General features: G+C 33.9%; 2 protein-coding genes across 3 annotated transcripts in view; one reads left to right on the top strand and one right to left on the bottom strand.

The window, feature by feature from the left end:
• The window catches only part of LOC108975914 (mitogen-activated protein kinase kinase kinase 7-like), a 28,940-nt gene that overhangs the window by 5,759 nt on the left and 3,456 nt on the right, over nt 1-19,725 (bottom strand). The gene's annotated exons all lie outside the window — the stretch shown is intronic.
• Nucleotides 13,440-14,295, top strand: LOC108975915. Of its 2 annotated transcripts, none has more exons than XM_018944745.1 (2): nt 13,440-13,563; nt 13,654-14,295. In XM_018944745.1, the coding sequence occupies exon 2, from the start codon at nt 13,656-13,658 to the stop codon at nt 14,112-14,114; it is 459 nt and encodes a 152-aa protein (XP_018800290.1). In that variant the 5' UTR covers nt 13,440-13,563; nt 13,654-13,655; the 3' UTR covers nt 14,115-14,295. The 2 variants fall into 2 exon arrangements, with proteins under 2 accessions (XP_018800290.1, XP_018800291.1); XM_018944746.1 differs by having other exon boundaries at nt 13,622-14,295.

Genomic DNA, 19,725 nt, shown 5'->3' with positions numbered 1-19,725 from the left:
TTAAGAGTTCTACAGGATACCCTTAAAATAAAAAAGTATGCAGTATTTTTATTTGATTTCCAAAAGCCGCCCTTTTATTGGCTCTCATGCTAAGTATGCGCTTAAACTTCGAATTCGGGGCTCAATGTTTTAGCGAAGTAATGCCTTTAATTCACAGTAATAACTGTACACATCAAATAACTAAACTGACTATTTGAAGCCTAAGGACCTCGAACGTAATTAAAATGCAATCGAAAAAGGTTTAAAGGAGCACGTTTTCGGCATTTAAAATTTTTAAATTACAAAATTCACAACCGAATAATATTCCACAGCATATTTTACAAAATTAATTAAAATATAATTTCTTTTTAATTTCTCTAATTTTTATTTTATTTTTTATTTTTTGCTTTATAGTATTCCGCATTCAACACAACAAATCATTAAAAGCACACATCTCCACATTCACAAGTTTTTGTTTACATGCGTGTTGCGCGGCGCGATCACGAAAATCGAAATCGAAAAATCAATTGGACAAAAATTATGTAAAGCAATTCTAGCATTGCATACACACATACAAACACACATATGCCAAACTTATTTAATGAGTTTTCGATAGTTCGAAATCAGTATGAGTTTTGCACTAAAAGTTCGAATTTAAACAGTTATGGGAAATATCGCCATTTTCCTTGCGGCACAAAGATTTCGGTGTCTGTATGTACATATGTATGTGCGTAGGTGAAGAAATGGGGCAATTATTTAATGGATATCGCGCGTACAATTCTAACGCCGCCGAAAATTCTTCGTACAATGTACACAATCACGCTCGCTCACAGACTGAGACTAGCCGTGCGATCGCAACGTCGCCGACAGCAAGAACAATGAGCTACGAGTGTGGCAACGGATGCGGATCAGCATCCCCAATGAGATTTCCACTCCACGTCCACACATAGAGCCAAGTAATTACACAATTATGAACACATTGGCATTTGTATAATATGTATGTATGTGAGTGTGTGTGTATGTGAGCACGTGAAGTCGTGAGTGACGGAGAGCCATAAGGAGCTCATGCAAGGCGGATCTTCTCAATTTGGACAGCGTTGACGTCATACAAGAAATACTGTGAAGGTATGTGCCCGCTGACGACTCATCACAATGAAAATTAGTCGTACGCACAGTGTGTCAAGCATGCTTAAAATGTAAACATTTTTTTTTTGTTTTTTTTTTTTTTTTGATAAATAAAAATAATAGTATTTGGTGGCAATCAGCTAGCTGGAATTTGAACAGCATCCCCCGATTTCGGGGCTAAAATGGGTATGATAGAGGAGGTTTTCCATATAGATATCTCAAAACCCAACGGCAACTATATACATATATTTTCTTGATCTGGAGGCCCTCCTCTATTCGTACATACCAATTTTAATCCAGAAATCGGGGAATACTATTCTAAAATTTACCCCAAGAGATACTTAGCCTCAAGAAGAAGAAGAAGATACTTAGCCATACTATATAGGTTCTTAAAGTCCTCTGATAAGTTTGAAATATTTATTTTTAAGCATTGAGAAAAATCCTCACCATTAATTTGTACACTCAATCTAGAGTGGCAGACGGACAAGTTTTTTTTTGGATTTTCGAAAATTACGTCATGAAAACAACACTGTACTCAAATTATATTATAGGTAATAGCGAACGACAGAAGTGTGATCAAAAAGCAAATATGAGAAAATTAAGACTTATTGAAAACATATTTGCTAGCTCTTAACTCGTCGATAAACACAGCGAGTCAATATGACCGAAATATAAGTGTTGTTGTTATTTGTGCAGTGACAGAAAAAATCCGCAAAGCAGTTATGAGGAATGCTGTTGTGTTGACAGTCCTAGACCGGATACAAATCCGGTTCATTCCGACAACATAGACCCGAGCATCGTGGAAAGAGACGGAGATATGTGTTTCTTATGTTCTGGCCACAACTAGCACAAAGGTCCATTCACGGTTTTTGGGGCGGAATAACCATTATCTGCATATGTATATGAAACTCATAAGAATTGCGGTAATTATGGTTGTTTTCCGATATCGGCTTGTCTATGCGCCCGTTAGAACCGAGACCAGCGTATGTACAAAATATCGATTGAAGTTGGGACGTACTAAAAATTGGTAACTTTACAGACGGGCTTAATAACAATATTGCTGTTCCAAAAACTTGTCAGGGCAGTCTTTATTAACCTTTTAGTAGTGAGCTTGATTTATAGGCTAATAACTTCAAGTTTTTTTTGTCTAGCAAATAACTAATAGTTCAAAGGTCAAAATCACTTGTTTACCTCCAGTACCTCCCACCCATCTCTCTTACTGCATTCCAATCAATATAGAGATTTCAGAATGTCCATCAACCGGCTGTCGCTCATGAATCGAACGTGCGGACAACCAACCACTAGAGCCACCAGAGGCCAACGTCACGACGGACACTGACGCGCTTATTGTTTTCACTTTTAAAGCATTGGCATTTTGTTGTTGCACTTTGTATTTGGTAGATTTTTTAGAAAATATTTATTTAGAAAACATGCTGACGTGTCAAAGTGATTTCTAAATTTGGGACAAGAGCCAGCGCAAACAAGTGATTAACGACAACTTGAAAGCGTTCATTTGACGAGCATACATACAATTTGTATGTATGTATGTAAGAGATATGTGCTAGGTACAAATATTTACAAGTATGTATGTAAGACCACTTTGTTATGTGGAAATATGTACGACCATAATCACAAAGATGCCAACGTAATGGAAAATAGATTTCATGAAGTCAAATTTTTCTAAGAGGTTACATGCGTTTGGCGGCTTCGGAAAAGAAGCTATTTTTACTGTATTGTATTATTTAATTCTCTAAGATCTCTAGACATTCGTTTGAAATCCAACGCAGAGCGCTCTTGCCAACAGGAGCTACTATTTTGGAGTTTGTAGGCTATTAAAGAGTAAAGTTTTCTCCCGACGCACAAAGACCAAACTCTACAAGTCCCTCATAATTCCCTTACATGATGCAGCGGCATTGACAATAACATCATCTCTTCACTCGACCTTAGGAGTGTTCGAGAGAAAGGTTTTACGGAAGATTTATGTTCCTTTTTGCACTGGCAACGGCAAGTACCGCAGTCGATGGAACGAGTACGAGATACTATATACGACGACATTGACATAGTTCAGCCAATCAAGAAAAAACGACTACGTTGGCTAGGTCATGTCGTTAACTCGGCTATAACCGCGTAAGCGCTGGCTATGTCAGTAAAGAAGAAGAACATCTTTACAATATTGCCCTATATGAAGTAATGAAGAGTTGACCGATCTTGGAGCGCTATATAATTACTTGAAATATATTTCAACAGCGGTGGCAAAACTATGTCAATGAATTTGATAAGATAAATGATCACAATTCGAAAGTATGTAAGAAATTTTAAACTTGAAAATATATTTTTTTTCAAAAGAGTTGCCACTTGTTTACTTTTATAATACAATTTAAATAAAATAACATAAGTTATTAAATCTAAAAATGTGGAATTAATTACATTTATGATATTTTTCTCTCGGAATTTTTTTTTAAATAGTTACCACCATTTTACTTTCGTCAATTTACATAAATTTTTATGAATTTAATAATGTGGAATTAAATACATTTAAGTTTATTTACGGAATTTTTCGGGAAGAGGTGACGGTTCCAAAATTTAGATCAACAAAATTATTGAGACATTCAGCGTTACAGTATTGAAATACATATATGAACTGTAGAGTTGGTCAAAAAAAAAAAAAAATTAAATTTAGCTTGCAACTCCGAAAAATGGGTACGAAAATCTCTCAAAGTATGAGCTCTGATCACAATAGACCTAAGGTCGCGAAGCAATCCTCATCTATTTATTATAACGGGAAAGTCCTCCGATTGATAGTTATTTATTTTTTAATATTATTAAATAAAAAAATAGCTTGCTTCCAACTTCGTGAAAAATGTCTGGTTTTGTTAGAAATTTAATGCTTCACAAAATAACGAGTGAGCCAAGTAGAGGTACTTTTTTCAATAGTCTTTTTAAAAAAGCCTAAAAATATTCTTTCGAAGGATAATAAACATTCTCTATGTAACTTGAAGTTTCTGTGTTTTTCCTTTAAAATAGTAAGGAAACTCGAAATGGATCACACTTAGTTCCTTCCGTTTTTGTGTAACCCCAGCCGTTTAAAAGATATAAACGGTTGAGTTTTGATTATTTTAAAGCATTTTTTTTTACTTTGCAAAATTCACAGTTTAGGGAATTTTTTTGGCTCAGCCTAATGAACGGTATTTGAGAATTCATCGTTTGGGGAAACATTTTCAATGGAAATCGATTCTGGTTAAAGGGTTATATTTTTCTGTTAACGTTAAAAAAATAAAAAATCAGCGTCACGCTCAGACATCTTTCACGGAGGTATTTCTGGAGATCTTAGCTTATTTTTATTTATTTATTAAGTAAACTTCTTATTCAAAACATTCACGAAAAAAATTAGTGGCTATAACCCCTTAAGTCAAGTCAATAATTTCATTCCTGAAATATTGAAATTCTAAAAAAAAAAGAAGGTTTTAATTTCTATCTTGATATCTCTTCACTCTTAATAACTTTCTCTTTTGAATTCGATACTTGTGATACACTGATTGAATATTTTTTGTAAAACTACAACAGAAAGTGTCAAACATACGAAATAAAAAACAACAAATGTCGTATACTTAATAAGTTGTTTGAAATTTTTTTTTTTTATTTTCATATTTAAAAATTAAAATTTTTATTTTTTTGAAAAAAGAAAAAACGTCCATGGTTGCACCGAAGCTAAATACCCTTCACAGGTGCATTTCTGTTAGTAACTTTGTGTTCAGTTTGTATGGAAGCTATATGCTATAGTAATCCAAGCTGAACAATTATAGATTATATTATTACCTTAAGCAGTAATCCAAACGACAAATGTGAAAGTTTTCCATACAAGAACTTGATTCCGATCATTCAGTTTGTATGGCAGCTATATGCTATAGCTAACCGATCTGGACAATTTCTTCGGAAGTTACATTGTTGTCTTAGAAAATAATCTGTACCAAATTTCGTGAGTATTTCTAGACAAATGTTAACGTTGTCCATACAGGAACTTGATTCCGTTCATTCAGTTTGTATGGCAGCTATATGTTATAGTGGTCCAATATCGGCTGTTCCGAGTTCAGAACTAGTTCGTATATATACAGACAGACAGACAGACGGACATGGCTAAATCGACTCAACTCGACATACTGATCATTTATATATATACTTTATAGGCTCTCCGACACTTTCTTCTGGGTGTTGCAAACTTCGTAAAAAACTTAATAAACCCTGTACATACTTGCGTATGTACGTACCAAAAATTTTCGCTGATTCAACCACATTTTTTATTTGCTTTTCATTATTATTTTTTTTTTTTGTTTAGAAATATGAGGAAGTTATCAGTTTTATCGCGACTACTACTCGGAAAACTTTTCTTATAAAAACCATAAATCTTTTATTTTATTTTAATTAAAAATAAAAATTGTAGGTACTAATATGAAAATACACATTTCATGTCGCTCGCAGATCACCTACACACAGGCATACCACACCTCGACAATATCCTTCTAGTTAATCGCGGCGATAATGACTCATTCGGCGGTGCGACGCGTAATAGTGCGTTGTGCGTTGTGAAAATCGCGCTCGAACTCCTCTACGTGCTATTTTCGTTCTTGAATTGGTCCGTGGCGCTGAACGGCTCACTACAAACATAAATCTCAATTACTGGACGAGAAAACCCCTCATGAAATTCGTTATGTTTGTGCGAAGTGAAAGAAAACAAAAACTTTCCTATTTAAAGACTATTTATTAGCAGATTTAGCCAATGCCGGCATATGTCAGTACAATTGTGTATACTTTATGTAAGTGTATATGCACTTATACATATGTAAATAGACGAAAATTCAAATGTTTTTGAATCTGTTAATCGTTTGAACTGGCGGCCACACTTTTACTTTGCAGCAAGAAAAACTATAACTTTTTCGCCTTTGTTTGTATTTGTTTATGCGATAAACCCAAGAAGCAAATTTCGAAAAATCTAACAAAATTTCTAGAAGAATGGAAAGTGTTTTACGATTGTGAGGTATTTCCAAAAACTGGAGAGTTTCGGTAATTTTCGCGGAATTACACTTTGTAGAATAAAGGTTAAAGTAGCTACATATAATATATATCACGACATGGCGTGGATGCTCATTAAGAGAAAGATCTTTTCAAACCGACGAGAAGTTCTAATGACCAAAGGGTGGTGTATACATCTTTAGGAATCTATAATAATACTACAATATAGATAAGTTACAATAATATTTTGAAATTTTTGGAAGACTTTAAAGCATAATGACGATGTTTTTAGTGCTACTTCGACTTCAAAATCCTTATCTTTATATTTGTACAAACAGTCTAAGAGAGGCCTTTTGAGATATATGTCGACCCGTTCATGATTAGAAAGTAGGATAAGCACCCATCTTGAGACCTAACATTCATTATTAAATAATATTCCACCGAACAGGCAGCCGTAGCTGAGAGTATACACGAAGACCGGGGAGAGTCGAGTCGGCGCCGTTCGCAGCAAGTCGGACTGACATATGCAATGACTTGGCGCAATTTACGTCGAGATCTTAAATTGAAAGCGTGCAAAATAATGCTTGGGCAAGAATTGAAGCCGTTCAACCTTCCCAAATGGGCTCTATGGGCTCTGAAAAGTTCCAAAAAGATCCGACTATTTCGAGTCAAATTTTCGATGAGACCCATTTCTAGATCAATAGGTATGTAAGCAACAAAAATGCCGCATTTGTGATGAAGATCAACCTAAAGAGATACAAGAGCTGCCATTTCATCAACGGTTTGGTGTGATTTGTGGCCCGGTTTCATCGGTCCACATCCATCTTCAACGGTTGCACTTTTTGAGACTTAGACACCAAAGTACACCAAAAATAAAAGCCAAAGAATGTTCTTTCGAATAATAAACATTCCACATTAAATTTGAAGTTTCTGTGTTTCTTCTTTAAAAAAGTAGGGAACCTCAAAATGCATCACTTCCGAACAAGGAATATGTATTCTTCACGCAGGGTCTGTTTCGACATATTTTGCAACATTGTTGGTACTTGCAGTTCGTACTTTATGTTATTAACACCCCCGCGAAGTAAACTTCCTACTTTTATTGAATTTATGCAAATCACAAATCAAACCTAATATTGACTTATATGTAACTGTCGTGATTCACGACCTATTAATGATGAATAAGTGGGAAATAACTCAGCTGAGACATGAGACAGTAATAAAAACAGAATTTACGAGGATGCGTAATTGATATTACACATTTCGAAGATATTTCCAAACTGGCTAATCATACAAATAGTAATAATTAATGATAATAAAAATAATACAATAAAAATTAACAACCTCAATTTGTTAATTTAGTGACCACCACTAAATGCCTAATCACTTAAAGTATGAGTTTTCACACTAAAAAATAATTTCTCAGGTTGCTCTCATGGAAGGCCTACTGTAAATATACGAAGGAAGGAAGGCCTACTCGTATGTAAACATCTATCTGTCGCAATTTTATTGCTATCTGGCCATATAGCATCTAATGAGTCATCGGAATCGTCAAGTTGCCATTGGTTGCTCATCCTCATCTTCACAGACTGTAGACAAAAATGTGTATGTGTGCGGTGCGAGATTTTTATCCGCTGAATTTAGAAAAATTTTAATATAGACACGCAAATGTAAACAAATGAAATAAAAAATGATATTTTTTTAGGTTGTGTATACCCAGTCGGAAAACTTGTTGTCTTCAATTTAGTTGAGGTTACGTAAAGCCTTATTAAAGCATAAGTATAACATTAATATCAACTCATTTTCAAATTGGGCGCTGAAGTCAGAGTTAACAGCTGCTGATAGGATCGATTTTTTTTTTCGTAACCGGTACAGATTCGCAGTGTCACTCGATTAATTTATAATCCATTTTATTTTTTTTTTCCGTATGCAAAGAGTTCAGGATTGGTTTACTGGATGCTTCTCCGCTATTTTAAATGAGTTATTTCAATGAAGTTCCTACGACGAGAAAAGTATTTCTGAGGATTTTTACCATGGAAAAACAAATTGATTAACAAGTTTCCTTCATCGCTTTGGATTTCCAATGGAATCAAGTCTACGGAATATTTAAAATGTTGCGCATGTATTTTTTTGGATTCTACTTTATCATGAAGAGGGTCTTGAAGTCACAGAACGCTTGCCTCATTTGAGTTGTTTTCAATACTGTTAATGACGATAATTTCGAAAACTTAAGAAAACAGTGCTTGAAAGTACTGGTAACTAAACGTATGTTTGTGAATATGACGTCCAAATTGTAAGTAATCCAGCAAATGGTGCTCCAAAAATTAGCCGAAATCGAAAGAAACAAATTTCTGTTAAGACAATGGAGGCCATCTCAGGCGTATGGAAAAATGTATTAAGCGTTGACGTGCTTGTTTTCGCTCAAGAGCTTTTTTTGGAGAAGTTGTTTGTCAATCCGATTCAAATTTGATCTGGTGAAATCTCAGCCAACTCAGGCGATTGGAAATATAGCGTTGGCATGCTTGTATTCGCTCAAGTGCCTATTTTAAAGGACTTTTTGTCAGTCTGGTTAAAATTTGATCACTCTAGCGTGATCTTGACGTTTTCCAACTGTACGAAAAAGATAAATCAATACTAATGCACTAAACTTTGAAGCATAATTACTGTTGAAACTGCGAGTACTATTTATCATTACAATTAATTTTAGTTAAAACCCAAATACTTAGCATTCTTAGACCAGCCGAGCATACCCGATCCCGCGTGTATTAGATTGCCCTCGCCACTTTATCGCTACTTTCTTTCCACTTTCGCCAAGTTGCTCATTATATTTCAAAGCCAATGCAATAATTTACAATTTCACAAGCATCGCACATTAACATAAATGGCATTTCCACATGCATAAATCAACAATTATATTACAGGTAATTTCAATAAAATATCACTTTGTATGAGACATTCATTCCAATGCAGCAGATGCGGAGCACTCAGCAAATTTTTGCACAATTAAACAATTTTCGTTCAGCGTCGCTCAACAATGAACCGACAAGCCTACATAACATACACAACCACATATACACATATACATCTATATATATATATGTATATAGATATACATATGCATATATGTATATATACATATATATATATAATTGTCCGTATGTGGTGCAAATCATTGTGATGAGTCTACAAGTGAACTAGCGCGACGAAGGCGACGTTGGCGGGAGGGAGGTGGTCGGTTGTAGATGAATTCTTTATAAATTATTGAAATTGATGAAAAATATACGTTTCACGCGCACCGTGTGAAAACTTAGAAAATTTATATAGTCATAAATATTTGGTGAGGAAAATTGCCGCAGCTTTTTGCGGTTCAGAGAAATCAACACCACACTCACACACGCATACATAAATATTAACACAATAGTATATAAATTTATTGCAGTGCCATTAACTTGGCCCAACAGATTTAATATTTCGAAAAGTCTTTGATTTGGACATTAAGGAGACGTTCTGCCAAACATACACACATACATATATACCTATAGCTATATACATAGACATATGTAGCTACATATGTGCTAAATTCATTGGCGAGTGCGTTGCTACAGCAACATCAAATTATTTTGACTAGTTGAGGCACTTCTACACCAATGATTTACTGAAGCGTCGTAAATGTCGCTGACGAATCCATTTCGACTTTTCGCTGAGTCAGCTCACAGTTTCAGCGCTAGAGCTATAGTTTATGGGCCAAACGAATGTACGTGTTATAGCAAGGGAAAATTGGTCGGTAAATGTTGTGTACATATGTTTTAATATAGATATAGCAACTACTTGAAGTGATAAAGTTATTAATAAATTTAGAATATTGCCTACTATTAGGCGCATTAGCCGAAGCGTTACTTAAACTACTTAAGCGCATAACCCCATAGCCTCACTCAAGGACTTATTAATGGATAACGATGCCTATAATTAGGCGTATATGCACTTTAGAGTGCCTAAAAGTAAAGCAATATGCAACAGTTAAGAAAAACAAGAAAAAACGTTAACTCCGGTGGCACCAAATCTAGAATACCCTTCACAAATAGAAAAGTTTCCATTCAAGAACTTGATTTTGATCAGTCAGTTTGTATGGTAGCTATGTATATGCTATAGTGGTCCGAATTAAAAAATTTCTTCGGATATTACACTATGGGCTTAGGAAATAACACATTCCAAATGAAGTGAAATGAATGGTGAAGATATCTCGTCAAGTGAAAAAGTTTTCTATACAAGCACTTGATTCCGAACGTTCAGTTTGTATGACAGCTATATGCTATAGTGGTCCGACATCTGCAGTTCCAACAAATGAGCAACGACTTTGAGAGAAAAGAACGTATGCAAAATTTCAGTTCGATATCTAAAAAACTGAGGGACTAGTTCTCGTATATGTATATAGAGGATAGACGAAAATGTCTAAAGAACTGTCTGTTCGTCACGCAGATCATTTTTTGTTCGGTTTTTTGTCTGCCTAAGAAGCGTCAACTCGGCAGCATTTTACATAAATATTTTTGGAATAAAACATGGATACAACAATAAAAACAACCGAATTTCTACTTTCGATTAAATCTAATAAATTAAAACGTCTAATATAAATATGTTCATGTGTCTTTCGAAATCACTTTTATTTAGAAAATTTATAGAATAATAAATACGAGCATTAACATAAAATGTTCTCTTTTAACTTGAACGTGCGAAATTGTGCGTATTTTTGTTGACTTCTATAATTCAGCGTATTCACATAAATCTCCTAAGAATTTCATTTCTAATTTATGCGTAAATTTTTATTTCTAATATGACTCGAGAGTTTTTCGGGGAATCAAACGATTAGCGGGAAATTAGCTTTATAATATTTTTAAAAATATTGGCATTATAAAATAGTAATTCGTTCACAATTTCAAAAATGCAATTTTCGGAATTCATTTAGTCTTTCCTAGGTGACAATTCCTATACGATTCGTTTAAGGGGGAAATCGGGTTAGACGGTTTAAGAAATTGATTTTTTTATTCCATAAACTGTACCCAAAAGTATTGAAACATATGTTTCAAAAATTTTAAATGAAAATTCTGACTCGTGATGTGAATAACTCTTCTTCTTCTCTAATGAAGCATTTTTAAATTTATTTTATGGATTAAATTGAAAACCAGAGATCAACCGTTCTCAAAAATTAAATATAACGATTCGTTTAGTTGATTAAATTTTTTTATGGGTCGCTTCAATAACTTCTTCCACTGTGAGTAATTTTCAATCTCTTCAGTTTGATATACATACATACATATTTACATACGTACATAAGCAAAAAATAGTAAGACTTTGTTCAAAATTTTAAAACTCTTAATTTAATCTTCAAAATTTATGTCGTCTCCCTCAAAGTAATCACCAATTAACTTGTGCCAACATTTTCTCTACTCCACGAAATAGCTGTTCAAGTAAATTTCCGGAATAGCCGGCAATTCGTGCAGCAATTCAGGTTTAATGTCTTCAATTGACTCAAACCGAGTTCTCCGGAGCGGTCGTTTCAGATTGCTGAAAGCCGGAAGCCAGTTGAAAATTTTGCGAAAAATTTGCCAAAAATCAATACAGTTAGCGACGATGCATTATTGTGGTACAAAAACTAAAAATTGTCGTGCAATAATTCAGCCATCTTCTTAAGATGCATAAAACTCAAATAGTATTATTTGTTGACAGTTTGGCCGGTCGGAAGAAATTCGGAGTGCACCATACCTCGATAATCGAAGAACCCTGTCAACATAACCTTGATTTTTGACCGATTGATCGTCTGTTTCCTGATCATAAGCATAGATCCAAGACTTGTCGCCAGTAATAATATTTTTAAGAAGCGAATTTTTTTCGGGATCATAAAAATTTGTTCGCCAGCTCTTGAGATATCCGAATGAAATTTAGTAGGTAGGGGATATTGATACTCTATTATTTGTCGGAATCAGTCAGATCAGACAACTTCATACGTCACATATGTACATATCTTCCATACAATAATTATTTTATTTAAATTAATTTTTATAGATTATTATTTTTTAAATTTCGCCTGAAACCAGTTTTAGACCCTAGTCTGTTAGCCAAAGTTGTTCAGAATGATCCGTCGAACATTTTCCGCATGCAAGATTTTATGGAAAAATCGTCATATATTGTTATCTTATATATTTTGAAAATTAATTGCATAAAAAATAAAATTAAAACAGGTGGCAGCTTTTTGAAAAAAAAAATTTACCCTTAACTTCTGTTAACAGACTTATAGGCGGGAAGTGTTTATCTTATTATTCATTTTTAAATCTGAAAACATCTGGCAACTCTTTTATTTGTTTCTTGTATTTAGTTTGATGTACATATTGAAATAACTATTTTAAAATTTTAACTGATTACAAAATAAAGTACAAACAACCTTTTACAAAATACATTTTAACCATTTGTTCAAAGACTTGAAGGCAAGAAGTTCCTATCTATGTATATTAATAAAATATTCATTTCTTAAGTTCGTAACGCAATTGACAACCCTTTAAGTTGATTTTTTATTTTAAAAAAATCGAAATTCCTTTTAAATACATATAGTAATATTTTATGTATTTTGAAAATTCAAACAGGTGGCAACTTTGCACTAAAATTTTTTCAATCCTTAAACTATCCAAAAGTTTTCCATTTTTGGAGTTTATTTATACGATGCATATATCTTTAAAATATTTTAAATATATGGCAACCTTTTCTTTTTATTATTATTATTTTTTTTTTTTTTTGAATGTAAAAAATATGCAAGCCGGTTTAATTTTCACTATGATGACTTTCTATATACGGCGAGTGTGATGACATATTGTTTCTCACATAACTTCATTGCAGGCAATCGATTTTATTGCAAGGTCTTAACGATTTTCACTTAAATAAAAAAATGGAAAATATTAAGTTGGATAATACTTTCCATTGGAAAATAATTTCTGCTTTTTTAATAATGTATGTCGTTTTTATAACTGTAGAATTACTATATGCCAGAAACTATGCCGGAGACACTTGTTACAGTTATCTAATATACAAACATTATACCATAACATACCTATGCATACCTGCAGATAAAGAGTATACTATTTAGTATGTGATATGTACGTACATATGTATGTACATATACAAATGTATTTTAAAACACACTTACGAATATATAAATATAAAAAAAAACTAGTGGATTTAGAAATTCTTTGGAGATTTTGATTTCGAAAGCAGTTTATGTGTGGCAACGCTGTGCGCTACACAACATCGTCGCAGTCAATTGATTTTACCACGCTGCCCACTGAAATTATACAGCAAACATGTAAACATTAATAGCGAAAGCAGCAGCAAAACAAACGAACGTGTATATACAGGGAAAAAGTGATAAATGTATAAATGAAATTTTTAGTGTGATAATTAGAAATTGCAACGGTAAGTTTTTCAATCTAGTTACTAGATTCCAGTACATTGAAGATAGTAAATGTCATAGTTCGCGTTTTCACCAACACAATTTGTCAACAGCAATGGCGAAAACAGCTGCGGAACGTGCGAAAGCGTACAGAGCAAGAAAACGTGCAATGAAACCACCGAGAAGGCAGGCGAAGAGTGGAAAGCAGCGAAGCCAAGAATACAGGGAGAGGAAAAAATTATTGAAGACAAACCCGAACGAAAATACTGACATAAACGGAGTTGCCGAACTACCAGCTGATGAGGAGGCAACAAGCAATTGGTCAACTAGTAAACAGAGTAAAACATCGACACAACGTATGAGGGAATACAGAGAGCGAAAGCGTGCTAGCAGGCCACCGAAAAAAGCAGCCAAAACTAATACGGAAAGGAGTCAAGTATATAGAGCAAAGAAAAGACTATCGAGCCCTGACATTCGTAGCATTGCTGCGATGTATGTTGTTGCGGAATTGACAACCGACCAGGAAACCACGAACGATAACGCTAGCGACTTTGAATGTGCATCGAAGAGCTAGGGAGATTTAGTTGTAAATACCCCTAAATCGAGTTGCATTTCAAATTTCAAGTTTATAACACTCCTAGTGAAGCCTCAGTCTTGATGGACGTAGTTCTATAGTCATTACTTTCTTTTTGTATATTTAATTTTTGTTTTAGATTAATAAAGCATCCAGAATATTTTTTTCTGTACTATAAGAATATAACGACGAGAAAATAAGTTTTGCAAATAAAGTAACTATAATTAAGTAAATTAAGTAAACTAAGCAAAATTTTTACATATCGGTTAAGCAGCTCACGCCCTTTGAGTAGCCAAAGATATATCCATTTGAAGGCGCATTAATTTTTGCTCAGGTTGGGAAGTTTGCTGTTGCTGTTGTTTTAGCCTGCCTGAAGTAATTTTGAGGAATGTCTCCGAATTGACAGTCCTTGGCAGGGGCCCGTGAAACTTAATTAAGAAGTAATTAAAGAAACATTTAATACGGTCCTCTCACTCAAAATTGTCTCAGGAAGGGTTGGAAAACAAATGAAAGACTTGAAACAAGAAAAACAGAAACTTTAAAATGTCTTGGAATAATTATACAGAAGTTTGTGAGGATCCGTGGACTTATTGAATGATTTGCCATTGAACCTGGTTTCTTTAGATTTTTACTGTATTTTGCCTGCGAATGATGAGTAGATAAGAAGCGAAACTACCAGCAATCCAACGAGACAACCAAAACTGAACTATGTATGTACTTGCAGACTACGTTTTGGCGGACGTGCAACAAGAAAATAGGCCAAAGTTTTCAAAGAGGCAAAAGTCAAAAGTGAAAGAAATGAGTAAACTAGGCTAGTCTGGTTAAAATTTTTGTCGAGAATGAAACCAGGAAGAACAAGAAAAAACGTTAACTTCGGTTACTTTTCCACACAAGCCCTTGATTCCGATCGTTCAGTTTGTATGGCAGCTATATGCTATAGTGAGCCGATATGAACAATTTCTTCTGATATTACATTATTTCTATAAAAAATAACTCATGCCCAATTTCGTGAAGATATATCGTCAAATGAGGAAGTTTCCCATGCAAGCATTTGATTCCGATCATTCAGTTTGTATGGCAGCTATATGATATAGTTAACCGATCTAAACAATTTCTTCGGAGATTACATTGTTGCCTTAGAAAATAATCTATACCCAATTTTGTGAATATATCTTGTCAAATGTAAAAGTTTTCCATAGAAGAACTTGATTCCGATCATTCAGTTTGTATGGCAGCTATATGATATAGTTAACCGATCTAAACAATTTCTTCGGAGATTACATTGTTGCCTTAGAAAATAATCTATACCCAATTTTGTGAATATATCTTGTCAAATGTAAAAGTTTTCCATAGAAGAACTTGATTCCGATCATTCAGTTTGTATGGCAGCTATATGATATAGTGGTCCGATATCGGCAGTTCCGACAAATGAGCAGCTTCTTAAAGAGAAAATGACGTTTGCAAAATTTCAAAACGATATCTTAAAAACTGGGGGACTAGTTCGTATATATACTTACAGACAGACAGACGAACATGGCTAAATAGACTCAGCTCGACATACTTATCATTTATATATATACTTTATAGGGTCTCCCTTCCTTCTGGGTGTTACAAACTTTGTGACAAACTTAATATACCCTGTTCAGGGTATAAAAATGGCGTCGATTACGAAGGGCAAGCAAAAAAGGCTTGGGTCTACACGTGTGACCCAAATATTACAATAGCAATTTTATGTTTATAAATACTCTCAATTTGAAGTCGATTGACCAACTGTTCGCCACCAAAATGCCAGATGCTATTGCCAACATGGCTGGTGACTCATTGAGAGCATACTGAGTGATGGCGTGTCTTCAGAAAACCGACCAAAAAATCAACACTAAAAAAACCAATCTACGGTACATATACATGTACATAATTACAAAAAATTTTATATATATGCATGTATGTTCTTATGTATGTAAAGAAAAGTGAATGATTGTTTGTGTTTTCATTTGAAAAAACTGGGAAACTTGTTTTCAGCTCGTCGCGAAAATCATCACGCGGCGCAGCCTCGGCGGCTACAAATAACAATTTAAAATACTGCTACAAACACATGCACTCGAAAATAATATATATAACGGGTGATACAGGTAGAGCAACCTTTTCAAACGTTTTTTTTTACAGACCACGCGTGAGTCGCTTCGCTCAATAGGCTTTTGAAAAGTTCCAAGAAGATCAGAGGTTTTCGAACAAAATTTTGTTCAGCGATCAGGCCCATTTCTGGCTCAGTATGTATGTAAACAAGTAAAATTTCTGTATTTGAGATGAAGAGTAACCTGAAGAGATTCAAGTGCTCTCATTTCATCTAGAAATAACAACGATTTGGTGTGGTTTGTGGACCGGTGGAATCATCGAACCATATTTCTTCAAAAATGCTGATGAGAACATAACCGCCAATGGCGACTGTTATCGCGCCATGACAACCGAATATTTGATGCCTGAAATTGAAGCTCGTGATCTCGGCGACATTTGGTTTCAACAAGACGACGCCACTTCCCACACATCGCATGAATCAATGGATTTATTGACAGAACACTTCTGTGAGCAGATAATTTTACGATTTGGGCCGGTCGACTAGCCACCAAGATCGTGGGATATCGTTAGACTTGTTCCTAAAGGAAATGCTCGAACACGTCATCGAAAATTGGATTCAAAAATTGGAAAATTGAACAATCTGAGACGTAGGCGCGGCCACCCTTTGAAAGAGATAATCTTCAAAATATAAAATCCAAAGAACACTCTTTCGAATGGTATTAAACAATACCCATTAAATTTGAAGCTTCTGTGTTTTTTCTTTAAAATAAGTTGGGTATCTCCAAAGGGATCACCCTTTACATCTGTATATACATATGAACAAAACAAAAAATAAGAAATATCGAAAAATTCTTCTAGACAAACATCGCGGCTTATTTTACGACTGCCGCCAAATACGAGACCAATGAAAATTTCTCCGCACTAATAGAATTTTGGGGTTGTCGGGCTGTGGGGCGGACCCAACGACGAGGTTGAAATGCTTTGACTGCTTACGCATCTCGAAAATTTTTTTTTGCACACATGCGTTGCAGATTTACTGCAGCGATACAAAATTGCATCGCAAAATTTTAATAATCTACGTTAATTCGGCCGCAGTGTTGGCACTCGCGCGCTCTTTGGCAAGACCCCCACATCCCCGGCTGGTGTAACAGGCTCGCGTATTTTGAGTGCGCGCTGAAACGCAAATATGACGACTGTGAGGTTTATAGACAAAAATAAAAAAAAATTTTTCAATAAAATAATGTAAACTAAAATAAATGTAATCTCATAAAATAAAGAAGAGATAAAATGTAATAAAAAAAACTAAAAAATTAAATTAAATTAAAGGCAATCAATTGAAAAATATATATATAAAAATAAAAACAAAGGAAATTATCGAGTTTATAAAAAAATATTTTTACAAATCTCTTTCGACCATACCATGTCCCTGGCTTTTGGGTTAGCAAATCTCCTGGAATCATAGACGCCGTTTGTTTACTTTTTTTCTTCACGGTTGCTATTAGAGTGATAAATCTCGCAATTAGGAAAATATCTTCGCTTAAAAATTCGAAATCACAACTAAAAGTTTAATATATATGTACATATATAATAAAATTTTGGAAACTCTATGCTTTTTCATTTCAATCTAAAATAATTCGAGAAAAACATTAAAAAACGGTCTTCACACGAGATGAGCCCCTTAATGAAATTTTTCACAAGTCTTCGAAATGTCATTTTTCGAAGGATTTTTTTCAATTACCACTATTTAAAAAAAATATGTTTCGAAATCTGTTCACCAAAATATGCAATTCTTTGTGAAAACCTGTGCCAAAAATAACAGTTTTAACATTTTTTAACATTTTTTTTTTACTTCGTCCAGTACCTAATTCATGGTCTTAATTAAAACACAAATATGTTTTTTTACTTCGACTGATCATGTAATAAGTTGTGCTCTCCATCCGGTAGTAAAGACTGAATTTTGAATATTTTCCTTTGAAAATTTCACAACATCTTCTGTAAAATATGTATTTTTTGAATAAAAATCTTGAATAAAATATTTTATTTTTATATGAAAAAAAAAAAAATTTGGAAAATATGTCGCTTTTGCTCGAGAAAACCCATGTAATCCCGTAATCCCTTAAAAAAACATTATTTTATAATTAAAATTCGATCAAATATCAAAAAAAGACTCAAATGTTTCTGATATTAAATCTTGTACCACGATGGATAAATTTTCTAGAAAGTAACCAGTTTTTATCAGTATAATTTTATAAAAGCTGTAAAAATTAGTAGCAGTTGATATGAATGGTGCTTCCCAAAATTATTTTCAAAATGTCTTAAAACACGTAACAACAACAGCATAAATTACTGTCGCAGAAATGCCGCACAGACAGATCGCCACCACAAAACACTAAAAAACAACAACAATATGAGTCATTTATAAATACGCAAATGTAATGTACATATGTATGTATGTATGTAACAGTTTCTTTCTTGTAGGAATGTGTGTAAGGACATTTCTTCATCTTTAAAAATAGCGAGTGTAACCATCTGTTGTGATTTTCGTAAGCTGCTTAACGATTCTGTTTTATATTATTTTATAATATGTCGTTATTAATCTTTTCAGAATGCTTATTTTGTGTGTGTGTGTGTGTTTGCTATAATTAGTTTTTGTTTTTCGAAAATCGCTTTTGAGTGATTGTAGTTTGCAGAATGCACAAGTCAAGTGTGCTCTGCTAGTGTAAAATATTAAACAAATTTTTGTTATTTTTTTGTTGTGATTTTTGTTTTGGCAAATTTTGAACACGTTTTAAGCAAATCTGTTAACATGGAATTTTGTTTATATTTCCAAAACAAAAAAAAATATAATTTATTATAGCAATGTTGTTGTTGTTGTTGTAAAGTCAGAAAATGCTACAAATTAAATTTGAAGAAAACTGAAGAGCAGCCTGAGTAAAAACCCGAATCCGCAGACTCGTTTGTTGTGGGAAGTTTTTTACCTACATTGTCGTGTGGTAACGTTTGTTGTTGTTGAGACAGAAAAAAGCCTGAAGTAATTTCGAAGAATGTTGCTTTAGTTGGATAAAAATCTGGGTCTGTTCCGGTTACTTAGACCCGACTGTCGTGCGAATGGTTATCGTAACGGTGAAATGAATTAGTCAATTACAGCAGTTGAACTATATTTGCGCAATGGATGCGAATTGAGGTACAAGATTTAAATCCTAACGGTTTCGAAATATCGTACATACAAAAATACTAGGTACAATTTTTTGTAATCGTACAAAAATTTCAGGTTGTTGCTACAAACACTTAAAAAAGGACTACGTTGGGGGTCGTGGAGGTAAATTTGTGGTGGTTGTTGTTGTTGTTGTAGTGTGTATCTAGTTGTTTAATGGTCGGCTCAGGAAACCTGCTGTTTCGACGGGGTCGGCCTATAAGACGGGCTAGGGTGCTTGGTTAGTCCTGCGAGGACTCATTTAAAAAAAGTTAGAGTTAAAATTAAACAAAAAATGAAATTTAAAAAATAAATTCAAAATTAAAAAAAAAATTTAAAAAACTA

Source organism: Bactrocera latifrons, unplaced genomic scaffold, assembly GCF_001853355.1.
Source record: "Bactrocera latifrons isolate USDA-ARS-PBARC rearing strain unplaced genomic scaffold, ASM185335v1 scaffold_7, whole genome shotgun sequence".
NCBI lineage: Eukaryota > Metazoa > Arthropoda > Insecta > Diptera > Tephritidae > Bactrocera > Bactrocera latifrons.
This window is presented reverse-complemented; position numbering and strand designations above follow the sequence as displayed.